Genomic DNA, 23,693 nt, shown 5'->3' with positions numbered 1-23,693 from the left:
TTAGTGTCACTTATTATTGCTAAATATAAGACTTTTTGTATTGGGGTTGTGTGCACCAACCGTGCCACCTCAGCGAGGCATGAGAGGCAAACACCCATAGAGGGGCGCCAGAGAGCGAGGGCTTGGGTGGACTCATAGGCGAGTGTGGAACCACAACAGAAAACTCTATTCAAAGAAGATGGACGGTGATTAGTTACGTCACGTGTAGGTCTCATCATTTTTTTCACGTCTCCAATAAAGATACCATTACACATAATCTAAACTCGATTAATCGTAATAAAATATTAGTATACAATTTAAAATAAACAAAAGGTGAAAGATGAAGGAGGGTAGTATTAGGGCTGTAAACGAACCGAACGAACACGAACAAGACCATGTTCATATTTGTTCGTTAAGGAAATTAACATGTTCGCGAACTGTTCAGGAACGCATACCGAACATAAGTTTATGTTCGTGTTCGTTACGGAAATTCAATTGTTCACGAACAGTTCGTGGACACTGGTCTCGAACACAAGCAAATAAAAATGAACGCGAACGAACATTTAACTTGAAAATAAAAAAATGAAAACATTGTTATCCTTAAACATTGGATATAAGTACTTAAATACAACCACCAAATGATAAATCAAAACACAAAAATCTACCACACCACCAAACGATGAATAAAGTTTAACTAACTTAGACATAATTATCCTTAAAAATGTCTTAGAATGCCCAAATTTTAACTAACTTAGAAAAAATAGGGTTTCAAGTTTTCAATATGTTTAGATAAAAGGTTTATTATTTAATATTTTTTCAATATAATCAAACGAACATATTACCGAACGTTCACGAACGCAGTCGAACGAACGAGACCTACGTTCATGTTCGTTCGCTAAGCTAACCGAACGAAATTTTTTGTTCGCAAGCTAATCGAACGAACATAAACGAACTTTCCGCCGAACGGTTCACGAACTGTTCGCTGAACGTTTGGTTCGTTTACAGCCCTAGGTAGTATTGTCAAAAGTAAAAAAAAAAGAGTAAACTGCCATTTTGGTCCCTGTGGTTTGGCCAGTTTTGCCACTTTAGTCCAAATCTCAAACTTATTACATCTGGGTCCCTGTAGTTTGCATTTTGTTGCCATTTTAGTCTAAAACTCAAAAACCCTATTTTTTTGACTGTTGCAACCTCATATTTTGTCTTTTAGTTCAGGGGCATTTTGGTCATTTTGCTTTTCATTTAACATTTTCTTAATTCAAAAATTAATATATATATAATCAGCTCTCTCTCTCTCTCTCTCTTATTAAAACCCAGATCAAATACCCCCTATCCCAATTACATCAAAACCCTAAAATTAACTTCAGCCGAAAGATGGAGGTGGTGGATGTTGCAACAGTTGCAGAAACAAGCAGCAGTTGCAGAAACAAGCAGGTCGCCGGAGATGTTGCAGGTCGTCGGAGATGTTGCAGCAGTTGCAGAAACAGGCAGCAGTTGCAGAAACAAGCACCAGTCTTCTTCACATCCGTTAAACCCACTTCAACATTCAACCCCCAAACAACAATCTTCACCATGATCTCTTCACTCCCTTCAACCTCTACATTTCAATTACCCACTTCCACCCCTCCACCAACAAAAATCCTGACCCTAATCACCCCTAATTCCAAGTTCAACATCTGTAAAAAAGCATGATAAACACCAAAAGAAACCCATCATTCAATTCGGTGAACAACAACATTATTCCGATTCAAAAAAACCCAAATTTCAAAACCCAAATAAAACTCTCATCTAATTACAGTGAACTTCATAAAAAGCAGGCCATAATTTGGGGAACTCTCATCTGTTTTTTAACCATCAAAATCAACCTAACCTCATAAAAACCCACCACAAGACTCACTTTCACAGAAGCAAAATCATTACCATTGAGAGTCGTTTCAAGACTCGCTTTCAGTTCCAGAAGCAAAGCAGGCCATAATTTGGGGAAATCATGGCTAGTCGTCGACGACGGTGCTGTGGGGGTGGCGTCGGGTGCCGGCTCTGATGAAGACGATGACGGTTGCTGATGTTAATGATGGTGTCAGTGGTGGTGTTACTCGACGGTTGCCTCTCTCTCTTCTCTCTCTCTCTCTATCTCTTCTCTGAACTACAACCACCACACCACCACCCCCACCACCGCATCATCCCCACCACCACCATCCCACTGCCGCCAACACCACCATCCCACTGCCATCATCTCTCTCTTCTCTCTCTCCTCTCTCTCGAACACCACCGCCATCGAACTCCACCACCGCCGTCGTCCCTGATTTTCAAGATCTGAATCGACTTGGGTTGATCTGAATCGACCGAAAGAATTTTTAAGATCTCTCGAACACCACCGCCACCGAAAGAATTTTCAAGATCTGAAAGAATTTTCAAGATCTGTAATCGGATTGATGTTGTTGTTAATCGGCTTATTGTATTTATTAAATATCCCGTAAAAGTGATCAGGATAGTTGTTTGTTTCAACTTTATTAGTTCTTGAAATGAAGAAGGTGAGATGTAGAGAGAGATGAGGATTGAAAGAATTTTCAAGATCTGTAATCGGATTGATGAAAGAGAGAGAGAGAGGGAGATAGGACAGAGACAAATGATATTATGTTTAATTATAAATAGAAAAAGATTTAACCAATATTTAGTTATAATAATTCTAAAATGACCAAAATACCCCTGAGGGTAAGGACAAAACAGAGGGTTTTAATTTGGGGATTCTGATCAAATTTCACTTTTGGACCAAAATGGCAACAAAATGCAAACCACAAGGATCCAGATGTAAAAAGTTTGAGATTTGGACTAAAATGGTAAAAGTGGCCAAACCACATGGACCAAAATGGCAGTTTATTCGTAAAAAAATAAGAGTTTGAATAAACAGGTTAGGGGTAAAATGGGAAAATCAAAGAGAAAAAGACAAACAAAACCAATCACAGTGTGGCCACTGCAGGGTTACCTTCATCCTCTCCCATTTTTCTCCTGCCGTACCCCTACACACACTCCTTTCTTTTTCACCATTCACTCTTTATAAATAAATAAAAAAACAAAAAAATTCAATCTAGAGAGAGAATCTTTGTGTTTATGGGTGTGTGAGGGAGGGAGAGAGTGTGCGTAGGATAACCAACGTGTGCCTCTCGTAAAAGAACCAAAAGCCAAATGTCTTGAACCATAGGGTGTGCGTAGGATAAGCAGTCTGAATCTTGAAGATACAGTAAAGCAAATGTCTGGGGGTGCGTAGGATAAGCAGTGTTGTTCGGTGGTATATTGCTTCTGTGTAGCTTTCAAATATGGCAGTGGCGTATGTTAGCAGAAGCCCGAAGAAAGTATTGCATAAGGTTGTTTTGTTGCCCATTTTCATCTTTTTGGGTCTTTCCTCGCTATCTTGCGCCGCTAGACAGCCACCAGCTTCTAGACAGAAACTTCAAGTTCTTAAGCACCTAAAACGCCTCAATAAAACCCCTGTCAAGTCCATTCAGGTTTGCAAATTTCAAATTATTATTTGTTTAATTTATATTTATGTCACATTTGTTTACAGTTTCTTGTAGAAAAAATGCAATATTTATATGAATTTATTGCTGTATTAAAGTTGAATTTATATTTATTTTACAGTTATTTACATTTTCTGGTGAAAAATTTGCTTGCAATATTCATATGAAATAATAATAGCTAAATAACAGTTTAAAATTTATGCTTATTCTACAGTTCTCTGGTTATATATTTGCAATATTTATATGAAATTACAACTAAAAGAAAAGTTGAATTTATGTTTATCTTACAATTTTTGACAGTTTTCTGGTTGAAAATTTGCAATATATTCTTGAAATAAAGTTACAGCTAAATAACATTCAAATTTATGTTTTCAGTTATTTACAGTTTCCTGGTTAAATGATATTTGCAATATTCATATTTTAACAGTTTAATGTATAATTATTTGTATGATTTCACAGAGCCCAGATGGGGATATGATTGATTGTGTACACATCTCTCACCAACCAGCTTTTGATCATCCATTTCTCAAAGACCACAAAATTCAGGTCTTTTATATTAAAATCATTCAAGATTTCAAAATTTTTAAGTAAATATTGATTGTTTTGTTATGGGTTTGTTTAGATGAGGCCAAATTATCATCCAGAAGGACTTTATGATGAGAACAGAGTGTCCAATGAAAGAGAGAACACAATCAAGCAGTTGTGGCACGTGAGTGGCACGTGCCCTGAAGATACAATCCCCATAAGAAGAACAAAAGAAGATGATGTGTTGAGAGCAAGTTCTGTTAAAAGATATGGGAAGAAGAAACACACTAGTGTTACTCCTATCACCCCTAACTCTGCGGATCCTGATGTTGATAATGAAAGTGGACATCAGGTAGGTTAGCAAGACAAAAATTTGTTTTAATTTTTATTATTATTATTTTCTAATGAATAGTAATTTTGTCTTTGTTTTTGTTGGCACATGTGTTTTTTTGTTGAGATGTAGCATGCAATAGCTTATGTGGAAGGAGACAAATACTATGGAGCAAAAGCAACTATGAATGTTTGGGAACCAAAAATACAGCAACCAAATGAATTTAGTTTGTCTCAAATTTGGATTTTGGGTGGCTCTTTTGGTGAAGATCTCAATAGCATTGAGGCTGGTTGGCAGGTAGTAGTTAACCCCCTCCCGGTGGTAATTTCTGACACCACATGAAAATAACCTTCATATCTAACCCGTTTAATAACTGGTTGTGTTTACCCATTTAATTAAAGGAAGTCGACGTGCCAACCTGGTTGATTCTCGCTAACATGTTTTTGATCCGTTTAGCTCATTTTTTACGATCCATCGACCCGTTTAACACATTTGCAACTTGATTACCACTAGCCATCCCATTTGGTGCGTTTAGATAAATGAGCTAAACGGGTCATGTGCGGGTTACACGATTTTAAGTGTGCATGGCTTAGGGTTAATGTTTTTAACACGGACAAAAATATGGGTTGTGTTATGGTGGAACAAAATGATGGAAGGGGAAGGAAAAAGTCTCATTTTCTAAAATTAACAGAAACAACCAAAAGTTTTTTTTTTTTTTTTTTTTTTTTTTAAGTTTTAGATGCTGAAAATATTGGATTCTGATGTTAAAAATGACGATAATTTCAGGTGAGCCCGGATCTTTACGGGGATAACAACACGAGACTGTTTACTTACTGGACTGTAAGTGTTGTTTCTCTCAAATATATCATAATCGGCTTTCTGTTGTTAACACGATATGATTTATATTTTCTTGTTTATCTGCTGCTTTCACAGAGTGATGCTTATCAAGCAACAGGTTGCTACAATCTACTATGCTCTGGATTCATTCAAATCAACAACAACATAGCAATGGGTGCAAGCATCTCCCCTGTTTCTGCATTTAGAAATTCACAATACGATATCAGTATCCTCATCTGGAAGGTAACTCTCACATTCTATATTTGTTTATGATAGCACTAATAATCAATTATTCTAAAGGCCAAATCAGATAGAACTAATTGAGTAGAAGAGGTTAAAAAATTTAGTTTTTACCCTTCAACTTTTACACATGTACATAAACACCTCCTCGTTTTTAGTCATGACCCTACAAGATAAAGTGACACCTTTTATACTTTTATTCCCATTTTGTTGATTTTAAAAACCAAGGGTCTTTCAATAATAATGCAAAGTATTATCTTTGAACAAATGCTGAGAATCTTTGGTCTCCCCACTGGCATAATTAGTGGTCTGTTTGTGATTATTCGAATCTGGTGCCAGAAAAACAAGCATTAAAAAATGTGCAAAATTGGTGGATTCGTTAATTGTTAAAAATAGGTCGTGGTTAATACTAGGGGTGTGAATGAGTCGAGCCGCTCATGAGCCAACTCGAAATCGGCTCGTTAAAAGCTCAAATCAAGCTGAGCTTAAATGAGCTCAAGCCCAAGCTTCATCTATCAGGCTTGACTAGGGTCGCGAGCCTATTGTTTGTATAACTGTTATTTACTCTATTAAATATATGTTTACACAATATTTATTATTATATTTAAGATTATGTTAAAAAGAACTAGATAAATATATAAATAAAAGAGTAAAATGCACAGATAGTCCCTGTGGTTTGGTGAAATTTCCCCTTTAGTCCCCAACTTTTCAGATTTACACTCTTAGTCCCTGTGGTTTGACAAGTTTTACTCTAAATAAAACTATAAATGTATACAAATATAAAATAATTAATAAATATAATAGATAAACGTGCCCAAGCTTCCGAGCTTGAGCTCTCTTAACTTAAACGATCTCAGGCTCAACTCGTTTAAACCAGATACAGGTTGTTTTCACCTCAGGATAAAACTTGTGAGGTGGGGTTGACCCGCAAACATCCTTTTTCTTATTTCTTTTTCATCTTTGCAAATAGACAACTCTTAAAATGTTCAGAAAAACTGTGTGATAGTAACAATAACATAACTTGTTAATGTTTTGTCAGGATCAAAAGGAGGGAAATTGGTGGATGCAACTTGGGAACGGTTATGTGTTAGGCTACTGGCCATCTTTCTTGTTTTCATACTTGGCAGACAGTGCTTCAATGATTGAATGGGGAGGTGAGGTGGTCAACTCCGAGCCAGACGGGCAGCACACATCGACTCAAATGGGCAGCGGGAGGTTCCCGGAAGAAGGGTTCGGGAAAGCTAGCTACTTCAGGAACATTCAAGTTGTTGATAAAGAAAACCAACTAAGGTCTCCTAAAGATATTGGCACTTTCACAGAGCAAGCTAACTGTTATGATGTTCAAACTGGGAGTAATAGTGATTGGGGTCACTACTTTTACTATGGAGGCCCTGGTAGAAACCCTAATTGCCCTTGATCTAAACCATCTTTGTTCTAACCTTAATCTGAAATCTGCCTATGTTATATAATTTTTTTTTGTTTGGTTAATTTGTAGGGTTTAGATGGTACATGTGATCATTTATGTTGTAGGAAGTTTTGGGTCTTAATTTTCCTTCTCCTGTTTGTTAAATCTGAAAAGTTCTCTCTTAATTTTGATGTTCTAATACCTGAATTGGTGATCAACTCTCGTCTTACCGGTCGAACATGTTCAAAAAATGGGATGACATCATAAACGGAGCTATTGGTGGGCGAGAACCCTCACCACGCCCTCTCTTATCATGATCATCCTCTCCCTCTAAAAACGCCCAAAACCGAGTTTCTTGAAAGTTGAAAGTATGTATGTGTTCTTTAGGACTATTTTTGGATTGGTTTCTCAAACTGAGGGGTTGAACTTGCAACTTTTCAAAAGTGAAAGGTTCATTCTTTTCATCCTCCAAACCTCACGGCTTTTTGACAAAAAAATGTTTGGATGTGAGCTGCACGTGAATGATGACACAATTAACTTTCATCATTTCTCGACTTTGTTCAACAACCTAGTCAGAAATATTTCATAAACTACCCCCAAGTTTCAACTATTGATACATGTAACCCTAAATTCTTTGTCCTATACGTTTGTATCTCTGTGAATCATGTATGATTCTGCTTATAGTCGCATATGGTATGCTTGGATCCATTTCTTTATAGATAGTTGTCAGTTAAAAAGTTTTTATGATTATCAATGCCAGAAGAACAAGTCAAACTTAATATTTCAAGTCAACAGTGTTGATCACCAGGTGTGATTAATGCTAAAGTTATAGATAAAGTCAAATACAAGCACTGAAGTTCAATCATAATTTGAAGAATTAAAGTTTTACCCATATCATACATAGAGATACATGATCATTAGGTTATATGGTTTGGGCTCACACCCCCTTCCATATCAGCCACTTAAAAGCCCTTTAGTGCCTCAAACACCACCCTCGGGCGCCAAGCTTGGTGACATTAGCCCTTTAACGGGCAAAGAGGAAGGAAGTGGCGGGGCCATAGGCAAAGCACCAATCAAAGAAGTCTTTTTTTTTTTTTTTTTCCCTAATGATTAGCAAACCCACATCATGCTTGTTAATATTTAACTCTCTAGCGGCCCCGCTTACGTGGCGCGATAACTAGCATGTGGGATTTAAACCACAACACCCAGCCTTAGACCATGTGTAGCGTTAACACCCCACCCTTGGGAGTTTTGCGCCATGTGACAGCCTAGTCAGCAATGGGACATTATGAGACGTTTTCTAAAATAAGTGTAGTGGGGATGTGGGCATTGTGGGGCATTATGTTTGTAATAAAATCAATTAAAAAAACATCAAAAAAATCTGACTGGTTTTACAAAAAGGAAAATGAAGGTGATTGGACACAAGAAAAGGGGGCAAGGCGTGGAAAATACAACGCCAAATGCCAAATTAGGTTGAAAAACGCCCCTGGGGCCGAGCTCGGGCGTGGATTGGGCGTTTTGCGGGTTAAAAACGCTCAATTTCGAACGATTACACACGTTCTTGCATTCAAATACAAAAACTGAATCAATGCTAGACCCAATATCATTGAAGACGTTGTGATTTAGCAACATTCTATACATTTAACAAATAAAATAGTTGATGATTCATTTGCTTTCTTAATCAACACCAAATTACATTTTAGATTATATAAAGTCTAACAAATAACTAACCGAAAATTGTAGAAAACAGCTAATACTAGTACTGTTTGTGATCATGAGACGTTTATTCGAATGAGTAGATGAAACAAAGACGCATATGAAATCTTCAAAAATTTAGAAAAAATACGAATGCATTGGAAATCTACAATAATCAATCAAAATGTAGAGGAAACCCGCTTGAGCTGTTTAGTTCGATACGTACAATACAATACCATACAAGTGTAACAAGTATCTTGTGACTTCTTTCTAAGATAAAATATGTTGTTCGAGGGGTAGAGAGAAAGAACTTAGGTCGAATCCAAAGTTCCGAAAGTATGGTGGCCATTATTAAGCTAAATAACCTTAAAACATGATCTTTGCTACTTTAACCGTATCCACGACTCCCCATCATATACCTACCATGCCAATGGTGTTTGCTTTTCATCTTTGACATTTATTTTTTCTTTATTGTTCTTTTGTTTCCTTTTATCTTCTTTTTGTTCTTTACTTTCTTTATTCTCCTTCCATTGCTCCTTTTTTTATTCTTCTCTATCTCCTCTCTAATTTGTTTATTTCTTTCCTTTCATGTAAGATTCTATAGTTAAAGAGTTTCTTTCAACCTTTTGAAAACAACAAAGGAATGTGGCATTGGCGGCGGCACTACGGGTTGGGTAACTGGTCAAAATTGGATTATTTCGTCAAACCAAATGCATTACAAATTCCACTTATATCGGATTCTTTTCACAAATCTTAATTCCGAATCTAAAATCCTTCAAATTCGAGCGATTACAATTCAAAAAATAAAATAAAAAATAAGAACACAAAAGACAAAAACATAATATATTACAAAAGTTGTTCATCTCATTCAAATCTTTTATAGAGAAACAAGTAAAGGGTTATCATTGTGCATTTATACCCTACAAATTAACCACTATACCCACCTTCATTCTCTTGCAGAAGATGATGATGACTCACCCAAAGACACAGACGCCAACGATGACGCCAAAACACGAGCACTTCTTGCACCGTTATGAAACTTCCTACTTTTGCTAAGCTTAAGCTTACCAAACACAGACTTCACATCAAACAGATGAAGCGCGTGAGTCAAAAGCTGTTTTGATTCCCCGAAGATGGCTAGATTCAACCGAGGAATGTATGTTACCCACAAAGCTATCACATTGGATACAATGTCGGGACATAAAAATAACAACGCCTTTAATAAGACGAACAATACCGAAAACACCAGATAGGGTTCATCCTTTAATGAACGTAGAGCTCGGGGACTGTTTTCTGAAGAAGAATCGTGTCGAACGTCATGTTCCGTGATGTTCATCGCATGCTTGAGTCCTATAAATGTGGGACCGTGTAAATAGATGAAAAAAAAGTTGACCAAACTAAATATTTATAAAAAGTGTTACCAGTAGTTATTTTGTAGAATTCTAACAGGGATTGTAAATCTTTTGGACCATGATAATGAACTCGGGCCGTTTTGTTTGCTATCACAATTGACGGGACACTATGAATTCCATGTCTCGAGAAAAGACTGCATATATTATAAGACGTTAGCTTATCTCTTAAGAAAACAAAAATCAAATTTGTTTCACAATTCGGACCAAATATCGTAGTATTTCCTAGCAAGATATTCTATCATGTGATTGCAACATCTCACCCTACAACAAATCAACATTCTTGGCGATCGGGCATGGTTTGATACGTGTGACTGATGATTTTAAGCAGATGCGGCAAAATGAGCAGATTGGGTTACAGGTCAAAATCAAAGTTGAAATAGGTCATCTTCAGTTTAATAAAGATACATAAATCTATGTAGTTAATATCGATGGGATATTGGTTATCGGCCCTCTACAAAATATCGGTGTCAAATATCAGTCCGGAATATCAGTTCCGATATTATCAGCGATATTAACCGACACTGACCGTTATTTTGGATGCCTTGGTTGATGTGGACTCGGAGGAAGATTTCATGGCTTACGATTAGATCATGTTTCAAATATTGGCAGTTTGGCACTTTTGAGTTTTGAAATTACTATTAATATTATATACGTTTTACGTTTTATATATGTATAATGTGTTAATCGCATAAGATTGTGTTAGGATAACCCACATACATTTTTTTGTCAATTTATCAAAAAAAATTATTAACACATTATTATGATTAAAAGAACAGTATTATAACAAAAATAATAGATTTTTAAATAATGTGCATCTAAAATAGACTTTAGGAAACTTTCAATCCATTCAACAGATTTGACCAATCCCCCCCCCCCCCCCCACACACCGTTTTTTTTGCCTAAAATAATATATTTGAACTGTTTAATATAAAACACAATTCATCTGGTGAATGGGTCAAAAGTGTCACCTCAAATTATAAGCCCAAAAAATCAATGTGAAATTATTATGGAATAGACAACTAAGGTGTTCAGTTAGAGAAAATGCGGTAATCCTAATTCCTAAATGAACAGATGTCTACAGAAACTGAATTAAATGCGATGACTTACCTTGGGAGGGCTGAAGATTGTTCAACCTTCACATGCTTAATTTGTGGATACATTAAAGCAAGTGCATCAAATTTGGGCTGCACAATCTCAGAAAACGGACACCAGGAAGCGTAGAACAATATGGCTGTATACGCATTCGTCTTAGAGAAGCTCAAAAGATTATCAAGAGACTCCCCATCCATCTGCAGCCGACAAATGATTAAAAACAATATCAATTAATATTAAAGAGAATTGCTCATTTCTAAGAAGCTGAAAGAGATATGCACATTTCTCCTTCATTGTTTTACAGGACTGATACTATTACCGTAGTAATGTTAAAACAATGAGACCACAATCCTCAAAGAAGTGGAGTTCTAAATCTAAATATCTGGATACGGCTTACTACGATGCACAACTTATATTATCTACATTAACTAATAAGTAATAGGTCGAAACGGTAAGACCTATGTAGTTAATATCCCGATATATCAACCGATATATTAGTGATATATCGGTTATCGGCCCCCTGCCGAGATATCGGTACAAAATATCGGTACCGATAATATCAGCGATATTGGCCGATATTTGACCGATACTGGACCATGATTTGACCAATAAATCACCGATTTTCCCGATATCAGTACCTTTCTTCTTAGTTCTACTATCTGTCTTTTTTCTTATTGTTGCTATTAGTGTTTTAAGTCTTAATTGTTAGTTGTTATTGTTAAATGTTAGTGTTTTAAGTCTTAGTAAGTTCCTACTTAGTACAATTGTTAATGTTTTGCAAGTTGCAAAAGGTTAATTTGTTAATGGTAGGAGAGTATATTGAATTGTTAGTGTTAAATTGCTATATATATAAATTTAGCATGATATTAAAATTACCGATATCCTACCACGATAACCGATATCTCAAATATCGGTCCTTGACCGATATCTGATATTTTACCGCATTAACTACTTAGGGTAAGACATACCCATAAAGGCATATGTGATTTTGTAACTAACAATGAAGTAGAACACCCATATCTCACATGACACTTGTATATTGTAATCAAAACTCTTGAAACGGTTAACATGTCAACACAATTAGACAATAACTATCATAATATCGTACATGCCTTACTATAACTTTGAAATTTGAATATGAAAATACAATACAAAGCATCCTTATTCTTGTACTATTTAATCTAAATCCCTAGTTCACTTCACTTGAATGATTCTATAACTAGATTTAACAGCAGGGACTATCGTTAAGAGGCTACCACTAAATCTGTCAGAGGCAAACGAAAACATGACACTGCAAGCAAAGTGTAAATGAATTTCGCCGTATCTGAGCTAACGCAGATAGCAAACGCCAACATAGCAGCCAGCCAAAATCATCTAGTTCCTCGCGTATCGAAACGGTTAAATCATTTATTCTCTCTCAAAGTTTATACCAATCTGTCTATAACCTTACTTTCTGCCTTAAAACTAAAACCTAACAGACACCTGCAATTAAATTATTTATCAAACACCTAATTTATTTATTAAATAAACATAAACCACCATTATTCAAATGCCCTACTAATCTATTCAACATAATAACATAACAATCAATTCACATAACAAAGAACAAATTAAACAAAACACAAAAACAATTAATTAACATATACACATCATAATCCTTCAAAACACAAAACCGAAACCACAACGCACCTCGATCGGCGAGCAAGATACGATTTCGTTAGGGCACTGGAGCTGTAGATCGAGAACAAATGGGTTAATTTGCGGATAACATATCGGTGAAAACGACGCTGACGATGTGCACATGGAGGAGATAAACATGATGAAGATTAACATGACGGATGAGGACGTCATTATTATGATTATTAATATTCAGCAAGGACGAAGATTGATGATGATTTGTTGGTTAAGTGGTGGAGGATTTGTTGTTTAGGAATCTGGGTGTGGGTGTGATCTATCTATGTGTTTTTTTTGGTTGAATAAAATGGAACGATTGAATCCTGTGACAATCTGAGGTTGTACGAAAGTGATGATGATGATGATATGGAAATATCTAATTACTTTGTTCAAACAAAATCTTTCTATTTATGATCTATTTATTATTATTATTATTATTATTATTATTATTATTATTATTATTATTATTATTATTATTATTATTATTATCACAAAATATTAATAACTACACAACTTTTCTTTTTTGAAAATTAACTTTCATTCAACAAAAGGCGAATGTTGTTTCCAAGTCAGAAACAACACGCCCCCAACCAAACAATTACATCAATTCAAAACTACACATTTCTCCCAAAGAAAACCCAAAACCTTCACATCCGAAACAATATCTATCACCTTGGTGTTTTTATTGGAGAAGAGATTTTCGTTGCGCGCCTTCCATATCCTCCAACAAGCAATTATCACCACTCCATAGAACGCCTTCTTATTTACTTGCATCCCACTTATATTCTTCCCCAACTGAAGGGGTATGGTCCCAAAAAAGTCGCGCAAGCCTCCTCAAGGCTGCGCGCGGGACCATACTCCTCATCTAACGACCGTCTTATTAGCAACCTCGCGCGAGCTGCGTGACACGCCATTAAGGTGGCGCGAGGTCCGGCCAACAGAAACCACAATTATGACACTTAACATCCTGAAGAAGCATACAATCACCATAACCCCTGCGCGAAGTAACTACGTGGTCAGCAAGAATCTTACAAGGCAACGACGCGGGACTGTATCAGACAGTACACAAGGTACAAGTGGCAGAAGGAAAGAGCCAATCAGCGTCCTTCTGGACCTGCTCAATCGTGCCCCACGATCATCTGACATGCAGGGGACAAAAGGTATTGAAGGATGCCAACGTGGCACCAATCACAGGGCAGGGACACCTGCCCCACGATCTCCACTTGTCTGCTGATGGCAGAAGGACAACAAGGCCGACAACGGCAACACGTGGCTCCAATCAAGGCGCGCTAGCGCCGGAGAACTTCTAGAAGCCACTAACGGTCGACACCAGTGAGACAAGGAGCATATCCGCTATGTTGTCGCCTTCCGGCCCAAGGCCCATCAGCCCACATCCTCTTACACCTCTCCGGCTATAAATAGAGACCTCACTTCACAGGTTAAACATTCCATTCCCTCTACTCTCACACTTAATACTTTATTATCTTCCCCAAAGCAGTCGCTTATTCTCACGCCGGAGCCCGGTTAAGAGGGAAACCCCCATATTCCCCTCTTACGAGTAACGGTGTTCTGTTTTGCAGGATTAGACGTTCAAGACGAAGCTTAGATAATCATTAGAAGATTAACCATCATGGTAGAAACATAAAACCAACTGATTAATCCCATAATTAGTTCTGTGTTTCTTCATTGGCGCCCACCGATTTTCTACAATCACTTTCATCTTCTTTTTTCTGAGTTTTTCGTCGTTTTTATTCCTTCGATCATGGCTGGTCAAGGAATCATTCCCGAGTTTGGTTTCGGAGCAAACTCTAACACAGTGTTGGGCGAGGGTAATCAAAATATCCAACCCTAACACATTGAAGAAATTGGGGAAATCGAAGTAACCAACACCGAGGGACCGCGCGGGAGCATCACCCGCATCACTGAAAGGGTCACCCCAGGAAACAATGGCGAGGGACCTTCAAACCCAACTCCACCTCAAAATGTTTCGGCGCTACTAGGGCTACCAGAGGGCGAAACTCCAGCCTCATGGTACGCCAAGAATATCGCCACCATTAACGCAGCGTATCAATCTCTGATCGCACAGCAAGCAGTCCTAACGGCAGAACCGTCCTTGGTCACTCCTCAAGCACAGAGTCAGGGGGCGCGCCAGATACCCCCACAGCCAAATCTCCAAGGCAGAATCAATAGACCTCCCCCGACCAGGCGTCTAAGCGTGCATGACACGCGCGATACAAGGGGAGAGACAGAAAGCTACTATGACTATCCGTCCCACCTTCAAAGAGGTCCTATTCATAGCCGGCTCACGCCGCGCAACATGAACAATGAATGGGAGGAGACTGACCCGAACGATCCAACTTGGGAAGATGACGAGGGTTTGTCAGTCTTCAATCGCTTGCAGAAAAATCATGAGTACTACAAACCAAGACAACACGTCGGGTACACTGAAGAAGCGGAAAGAGACTTTTGCCTCGCCTATCGGCCAGCTGAAGCTGTGGAACATTCAAAGTTCATCCCAAAAATTGCGCTTGCGCCACTTTCAAGAGAGAAGTTACCTCCGACAGTTGGAAAGTTCAACGGATTGACTGATCCTGATGATCACGTCAGAACTTTCACAAGTGTAGGTTGCATGGGAGGATGGAATATGCCTATGTTGTGCCATCTGTTTATTCAAACTCTTACCGGGGCTGCTCGCGCCTGGTTCGACAGCCTTCCTCCGAGAAAAATTAAGTCATGGGTAGATTTCAAGACGCAGTTCTTGAGTTACTTCAGCCAACAACGATGCTACCAGCGCGACACATCTGAGGTAGAAGACATCTGGCGAAGGGATGGTGAGGGTTTGGAAGATTTCATCACTCGTTTTAACAAGGAGTGTTTGGAAATCGGTGGCGTAAGTGAGCAACTCATGCGCTGCAATTTCAAGAAAGCCATTCGCTGTGATAGTCTCATCAGAACTATCACCGGCAAAGACGGAATGCCCAAAGAATGGGATAAACTCATGGAAGCCGCAAAGATAGTCGCGCAAACTGAAGAATCACTCGCTGGAAACAAGAATTATTATTCTGAGGACCGATTTTCCAAAGGGAATTCGCGCGACCACAACAAGCGCAACAAGTACAAAGGTAATGATTGGAAATCCGGAAGATCAAGGGGCCATGAAGAGAGGCCACGCTATAGAGAAGATGAGCGCGACACAATCAATAGAATTGGTTACCGAAAAGCAGTCAGGGATGATAACCGAGAGAAGCACTGGACTCCGCTCAAAAAAACACCAAAAGAGGTGTTGATGACGGAGAATCACGATTTCAAGGCTCCAAGGCCTATGACAAACAAGAAGGGGCAGGACCCTAACCTGTATTGTGACTTCCACAAAGATACAGGGCACCTGACAGATGATTGCTGTTTTGGTCAAAAATTACCGAAGCAATTAAGTGATCAAATTAGTTAAGTGAGGTAGTGTGCTAAAAAGTGTGTTGAAAATATGTTGGTTAAGTTGTTTAGAAAAACAGTATTCAGGATACGGCTCAGGATATAGAGCTGTATCTGTGATCAAACAATGAGCAGAAAAGTAAAGGTTGACACGTGATGTACGAGGAAAGCCCTTGATCAATCTAGATCGCCGACATAAAACCTCGGGAGCTGACAATCGCAGCTGCCTTGTTCTTCTTATTGCTTCAAACTTCAGGATACAGTGCAGGATATGATACGGATCAACTAAGTGTTACAATGAGATTTGAGTACAAGTGTTCGTGTGTAATGATTACTAGAGACTAGAGAGCAAAGTGTGTGAATGAGTGTATGTGACTTAATCTGATCCGATCAATCTATTTATAGTAAAAAGAAAGCAACCAACTATCCTACTATTCCAGGATCCGGCGAATATTCCACATGTGAACGTTGTAATCCACATCTTCCGGCTTCAACGTCTTTCTCCCAACTGTTTTGCCCGAGTCTCAAGGAGAAGAAGTCCATCTGACCGTTAGCAAACCCCAGCTTTTAACCTGCACGTGGTTAATTCAATCAACCTCAGGATATCGCCCAGGATGTTAGCAATATCCCCGTCCAGTATCCTGGTCACAAATAAACAATTAGAAGCAGGATATTGATCAAGATATGTACGCTCAGAAAATGACCTATAACAATTGTCCCCAAATATATCTGTTGGTATACCAATCCAACGGATATATTTTAAAAATTTATCTCATAAATTAAAGCAATTAAACCTAGACGACGGTCAAAATCACATCATAACCTCCAACGCGCTTTTAACTCGATGGAGATCCATAATGCCCCTATATGTTCTCTCTTCTTGTTTGAAAAGCAGATATCTTCAACAGAGTCTCCAGGTAATCCCCTACTTCTTGTTCATCTTTTATCAATTTTTCTTTCATCTGCCATGGCCACCAGGACTCATTCCCAAACCGGTGAATCATCCGAGACTTTTACCCAACAGAATCTTCTCAAAAATCCCGAGAAAGAAGTCTGTGCCTTTGATAATGCAGACATCGCGGCTTTGAGAGCTTCCGGTGCTTTTCCTGATAACACAGTCTTTAGACCATTCGATCGATCAATTCGATCGGATGTTTCTTCCACAGATTGGATTTGCTTTCCAGCATACCCTTTTTCACTGGGTCTTCGATACCCCTTTCCCGAGTTCATGATGCAAGTCTTTCGGACCACCGGCATCTCTTTTGCTCAAACCATGCCCATGGTTTGGAGAGTATTAATCGTACTTAACCAAATCAAAAACCTTCACTGTCCCGACCTTTGTATCGAGGACCTGCCAATCTCTTATCGCCTCCGGTCTCACGGTTCTAGCCGATTTTTGCTTTTTTCGACTTCCAACAAACCCCTTATTCTTAAAGCTACTAAAAATGAGGACGGATGGCAACGCAAGTTCTTTTTCGTCAAACGAGACTCCATTGCTGAGGGTGCCAGCCTTCCGGTGGAGTGGTTAACCACCGGTAGGGTCATAAATGTTCTCATGTACCCTTAGATTTTTATCCTTTGCTAATATCCTTCTTTTTGATTCTTATGCAGTAAACTTCAAGGAAGTAGCTCCCCCTGCCGCTGAATCAGAGAAAAGAATCAATACTGTTTATCGATTACCTGCAATAGATAGGAGTTTCACCACACACATCCCAAGTTCCAGTCAATACTCGTCATCTGAAATGTCTGGTAAGGACTACTTTTAGAATAGTTAGTTAGTATAGTATAATAGAATGAAGAGTAATAATAATGTAAAACTTTTTCCTTCATGCAGCACCGGCTAAGATCCCGGAAGTCTTTGATCTCGACGAGTTGGACAGCTATTCTGACCAGGTTCAGATCAAGAAGGAACCCAATCCTAAGGCCACAGCCTCATCCAAACCCAGTGGTTCCAAAGCCATTGTCATCACCAAACCTTCGTCAACTACCAAGCCCCGGAGTTCCAGTTCTCGTAAAAGGAAAAAGCCCGATTCCCCCGTCATCTCTGACACTTTTCCCTATGAGAAGCACGGGTTCATCGAAGCTAGCGGGTTTATGACTTCCTTTCTTAACCAGGTTAGTATTCTCAAACCACATCCTGCAGCTTATATCATTTATAAAGATTTATCAAAATCAATACCCGTGCTCTTACTTTCGCAGGGTCTTGAATGCCTGGTTCACCTATATCAAGAATCCTGCGGACTTAACAAGACGCTTGAGTCCAAGTTGAAGGAAGCAGAAGTCACGATCTCCGATCAAGGCATGATTGCAGCCGCCAAATCTCGTCACTACGAGGAGAAGTTCAAGGCTATGAATCAAGAACACCAGACTGCTCTCAACAAAGCTACTCTTCAAGCCCAAGCCATCTTGAAGCTGCCCACGCGCAACATGAACGGGATATGGTCAGCTACCGGGATAGCCTTAAGAGTTCCGTCGTCACTACTCTTCTCCAGGCCAGGCTGAAGATGGCCCATGAAGCCAAAACATTAGGTTTTGAATGCCCTTCTTGGGACGTTGGTGCCTGGGAAACGAAGTTAAAGAATCTCGGTGGCATTTCTACCACACCTACTGCCGAAGGATCTTCCAAAATAGCTGAAAAAGCTAACGATGCTGAGAGGGATGTTGAGGCGGATCCTGAGACGGGTGCTGCTGAAATTACCGCGAACGCAGATGGCATTGCCCCCTAAAACTTATTTCCTTTTGTTTGAACAATCTTATGTTTTGTGAACAATGTTCATTTCCGTATTAAAACAATTTGATAGCCGAAGGTGAATGGGTCCTAGGTTTCAGGACGAAGCCTTTGGTTATCAACTAGTACCGTTTATTTCCAATAATTTCATCTTTCATTTTTCTTGCTATCATTTCCTGTCTTTCTTATTACAGACCTTAGTTTTGCAAAATATACTCAGTGATGTATTATGAAAATAGAATTTCTAAAAATTCAATCACCTTTAAAGAAAATTAAAACATAGTCCATTTTTAAAACCTGTTTTGATGATACTTGTTTGATCAAAGTTTCAAACCAGTACCAGCTTCAAATATCTTACTCAAATATCCTGAAAAGTATTTCGAAAATGTATATTTTGAAGATATATTCCGACAAGTTATCCTAATCAGGATGTTTAACCTTTTGTCAAACATAGTATTGTCAAAAATTAGCATTTACAAAGGAAAGATCATACCAGGAATAGGGTATAATCCTATTCTCAAACTTCAATCCCTTTGAAACTCTTTCAATGAAGATGTCCCCTGTCTGAGACACTTAGTGTATTAGGTCCGAGCCTTATCCTTCGAGCTTTACACCGTTGCCTCAGTAGGAATATCCCCTGTGTACAATGTCTTCAAATACTTAGAAATCTTCTGGATATCAGTTCCAATTATATAGACAATTTTTCGCGTTACAGGGGTAAAACCCAAGAATGTACTGGAGATAAATCCTTAGTATCCTGGGGATAATCCCAAATTCTCATGCGCTACATGTGACAACTGTGATCTGTAATCATCGTATTATGTAAAACACTGTCCGTTATCAATAAAACAATATGCTTTAGTGTTATTATGTGTTTTTTGGTGTTACTATATGTGCAATTGTGTTTATTAATTTTACAATTTGATTCGATACCAATTTCAAGCTTTAAATCACTTTCTGGAAGGTTATACGCAAACTGGTGCTTAAACGCAATCAGTTTAACGCAACATACACTCCGGAACTGTGACGTAAGCCAAACATACCCTAAATATCCCTTACATAACTTAGAAATAAGTTTCGAAGGATTCGGTATGGCGAAAACATGTTTATTTGAACTAAAGAACTAATTACGACAAAACTGCGAAACGAACGTTGGTGACCACCCGGATAATAATTAAATCCCACAAATATTCTATTATGATTAAAATCTTATTTTAATCAGGTTCGTGTTGAAAAATAAATTAAAACGCTTAAAAACGTTATTTTTCAAGTTTAAGCGCGTACGGTGTGTTTCTGCGCGACACAGTGCTTTTACTGCGAAACGCAGACAACGCAGCCAGTCTCGGCAACTGAAAGTTATTTCAGTAATATTTTGGCGAGTTTATTTTTATAAAATAATAAAAATAATTTAGAACGCCATAAACCGGGATTTAAACGCTAGATAAAATACCCGGTATCCAGTTAAACACCCGTTTTAGCCTACATACAACATATTTATATAAAAATTACACATGGACCCCCTCCCCCATATATAATTTCGGTCACAATATTATGGTGGCCCCGCCAAATTTTTACAAGATCACCAATATATTTTTCTTTGATCTTGGCTAGATTGGGTATGTACTTGATATCTTCCATATCTTGCAAATATCTCTTATAAATCTTACCAAGATTATAATCTTACCACAACACTCAACCTCTCTCTCCCTCCTTGAACCGTAACCCCATCACCCCACCATATATTTGAAGATCTTGCAAAAATCTCACATAATCCATCCATATCCTTCTTGGATTTCTTTTGGTTTCTTTGGATTTTAATTAGATTTTGCTTAGATATTATGGGATTTTTTTCTCTATAAATACAACACCATTCCATTACTCCGTCATTCCACACTCAACACTACACTCCATCTCCTCCCTCCTTCCCCAAATCGGCAGCCATCAACCACCACCCTACCACCATCATTCGACCTTGTTCCATCCATTCTATTACCATACAAGGGTGCAAGGAGACACACAACGAAGCTTGGTGCGTTCGGAAGTTGAATGACCGCTCTCGTTTTCTTTTATCCACCACTTTTCTACACTCGAACTCCCCTAGCCTTGTGCTAGTAGTAAGTTCCTTAGATCTTCATCTTGTTCATGTTTTTATGTGGTTAATGATGTTAAAGATCAAAAAGATGGAAATCCTAATGAACATAAACAAGTCTTGAAGTGTAACTAACTAAAGATGAAGTATGGTTAAAGTAGTGTTAAAATGATGAATGAAATATGATATTGCTTGATAAATCTGATATAAATAAGTAATAATCTGCTCTAAGTATTGTTGTGATCGCTAAACATGTTAACGGAATCAATCGAACGCACTTTATGATGATAAAAGACTGAAAACAACATGCTGATCAGCTTTTCCAGCCACCTTTAGCTGGCTGTAACTGCATCGTAACTTAACAAAAACTTTATTTTCTTAAGTCTATAATGTGATATTATAAAATACGGTTCTAATGACACCGGAATCGTAATTTTTGGACTCCGTTTACTATTTTTAAAGTGTCTTTCCGTAACAGCAACTTAAGCTGAATTTTTCTGCTGAAAATGTGCGTCCTATTTTCAGTCATAACCTGGATTCTGTGTAGGATTAGATCATGAAACTTATACTGTAGATGGTCACTGTTGTCATCGTGACCCTCCAACTGGAATTACGTTAATCGGACTTGCGATTAATTTTTAGTGAATTATTCCGTAGACTGCGGTCAGAAAGTAACAAATCTGACTTCAGTCTGGGAAAATGAATTTTTAAAAAATAATGGTAATGAACTAGACCCCGATATTTTTACACAAGAATATTTGGTTCGTGTAAGATGTTCTTTAAAAATTTGGGAATTTTTAGAATAAGTTAACCATTTTATTTAAATGTCCGAAAACAGTCCAGTTTCATATACATTAAAACAGAAGTGACATAAGTAGTAATTGCATGCCAAAGTGTGGTTCTTGATTATTAAAAATCATTCTTATTTAATTTAGGGTGGATAAACAATTGAGGGATTGTGTTAACGTTTAAAAACGCACCCGAAGGTGAGTACATAGTTCCCCTATTTTACTGTTTTCAATTGTTTTGGGGTGATTCATATGTATCAAAACGATTTCGATGTTTTAACGATGGTTTCACAACGAGTAAGATGGTTTATATCAAACTAATAACGATTTCAATAATGTGAACGAGCTTTTTGGTTGTAATTACATAACAAATGACATTCATTAATTTCGGCCAAACCGACCAGTATTAGGTTATGGTACCTATAGGATCCGACAAATCCCGTTATCAGACCGGACCCATGGTTATGTGTGGGTTAGGTGGGTAACGACCGAATTTGATGATTGTTAACTTACCCTTTGGAGGTTTGTTAATGCGAAAACGAGTTGAACAATAAACGAGTCACACAGGTTTGAATGTTATTAGCGAGACGACCAAAAGTAGTTTCACGGTCTAAAAGGAGAATGATTTAAACGACTTAAGCGAGGTTTAACGAATTAAACGATTTGGGTAAACAATTGGAAGCGATGTCACACAAACGAGGTTTTCGAAACGATATAAACTATACGAGTTTTATTACGAGAATGATTTACGATTTGGTTTACGAAAAACAAATGTTTTGGGTAAAGATTCAGGGCTTCGAGGTTTATAAATTATAACCAAACTATTTTGATTCGGTTATTCATTTTACGATACAAACACTTTATAAAACAAGGTTTTCTAATGACAATTAACAAGGTTGCACAATTTATTCCAACGTATAAACGAGCCATGAATCTGACACTCTCACAAAACTTATGTACTCGCCAGCATTTCTTTGCTGACTTTGTTCTTACATATGTTTCAGGTGAAGTTGCTTAGTCTTGATTGCGAATAGGAAGCATGCTCACTTAGGACCGGACGAGGCCTTAGTGATTTAATAATGATATTAGTCTATGTTTGATTTGCTTGTTTAACTTTAAAACAATGTTTAATATTTAATGAAATGAAACTCTTCGTATCCATGGTTTGAAACAATAATTCTGTTACAACACTCCCCGGCGTTTCCGCCACGATTTGTCGTTTTACGTGGTCGAGGTGTGACAGAAGAGTTGGTATAAGAGCCAATGGTTATAGAGAATTAGGTTATTAGTAAAAATTTCGACCTAGACTATAACTTTCTAGGACCCCAACGCAAGTTGATTTGTGTTTAGAATTTTAAAAACGAAACACGAATCTGCTTCGAAAATTAATCATCCGTTCTAGGATAATTGATTACTAGGTTTCGAACCCTCCATTATAAGGTTTTGAATCCTCCCATTTTGATTCATTTTTGGCTTAGTGCCTTCTGAGTTTTCAAATCTCGTCAAATTTTGGGTCTAAATAATGTGAACACGTGCAAACTGGAAGAGTGAATGCCTGTACCCTGAGTTTTCTGTCTAAGGCTAGAGTGTTCGTACAAATCCACATAATCGGACCAGTCACTCTTACCTGGGAACTCTTGGGGTGAGTGTTCACTTATAGGCGAGCATGTCTTCGCGATACATTATTTCGATTCATTACTTTGATTAGTCACTGCGTGTCGTTTGTTTGTTCGAGGTAACGAACAAATGATCGCCTTCCTTATATTTCGTCGATATTTTCAAAACCACTTTTGTTTTTCCTAATCGTCGACCTCACACGTTTCTCATATTTCCTTGTTAGACGATGCCTCCTCGACGTGATGCACAACCTTTTACCGCTGAAGAAATCGCAGCCCTTGTCTCTCAGCAAATGGCTGCTGTGCTTCCAGGCATTGTGACCCAAATCCACGAGCTGTAC

The 23,693-nt window shown here is 38.1% G+C and overlaps 2 protein-coding genes across 2 annotated transcripts; one reads left to right on the top strand and one right to left on the bottom strand.

Annotated features, from left to right (window-relative positions):
* The first annotated feature begins 2,936 nt into the window (after positions 1 to 2,936).
* Positions 2,937 to 7,014, top strand: LOC110912951. The gene is made up of 7 exons (XM_022157792.2): positions 2,937 to 3,479; positions 3,951 to 4,037; positions 4,114 to 4,368; positions 4,480 to 4,644; positions 5,134 to 5,187; positions 5,281 to 5,427; positions 6,464 to 7,014. The coding sequence occupies exons 1-7, from the start codon at positions 3,291 to 3,293 to the stop codon at positions 6,839 to 6,841; spliced, it is 1,275 nt and encodes a 424-aa protein (XP_022013484.1). The 5' UTR covers positions 2,937 to 3,290; the 3' UTR covers positions 6,842 to 7,014.
* Positions 7,015 to 9,333: 2,319 nt separating this feature from the next.
* LOC110912952 (5'-adenylylsulfate reductase-like 5) lies at positions 9,334 to 13,094 on the bottom strand. The gene is made up of 4 exons (XM_022157793.2): positions 12,718 to 13,094; positions 11,044 to 11,225; positions 9,946 to 10,070; positions 9,334 to 9,874 (listed from the first exon to the last, which is right to left on the bottom strand). Exons 1-4 carry the CDS (start codon positions 12,877 to 12,879, stop codon positions 9,471 to 9,473), a joined length of 873 nt encoding a protein of 290 aa, XP_022013485.1. The 5' UTR covers positions 12,880 to 13,094; the 3' UTR covers positions 9,334 to 9,470.
* Positions 13,095 to 23,693: the final 10,599 nt, after the last annotated feature.

Source organism: Helianthus annuus, chromosome 15, assembly GCF_002127325.2.
Source record: "Helianthus annuus cultivar XRQ/B chromosome 15, HanXRQr2.0-SUNRISE, whole genome shotgun sequence".
Classification (NCBI taxonomy): Eukaryota; Viridiplantae; Streptophyta; class Magnoliopsida; order Asterales; family Asteraceae; genus Helianthus; species Helianthus annuus.
This window is presented reverse-complemented; position numbering and strand designations above follow the sequence as displayed.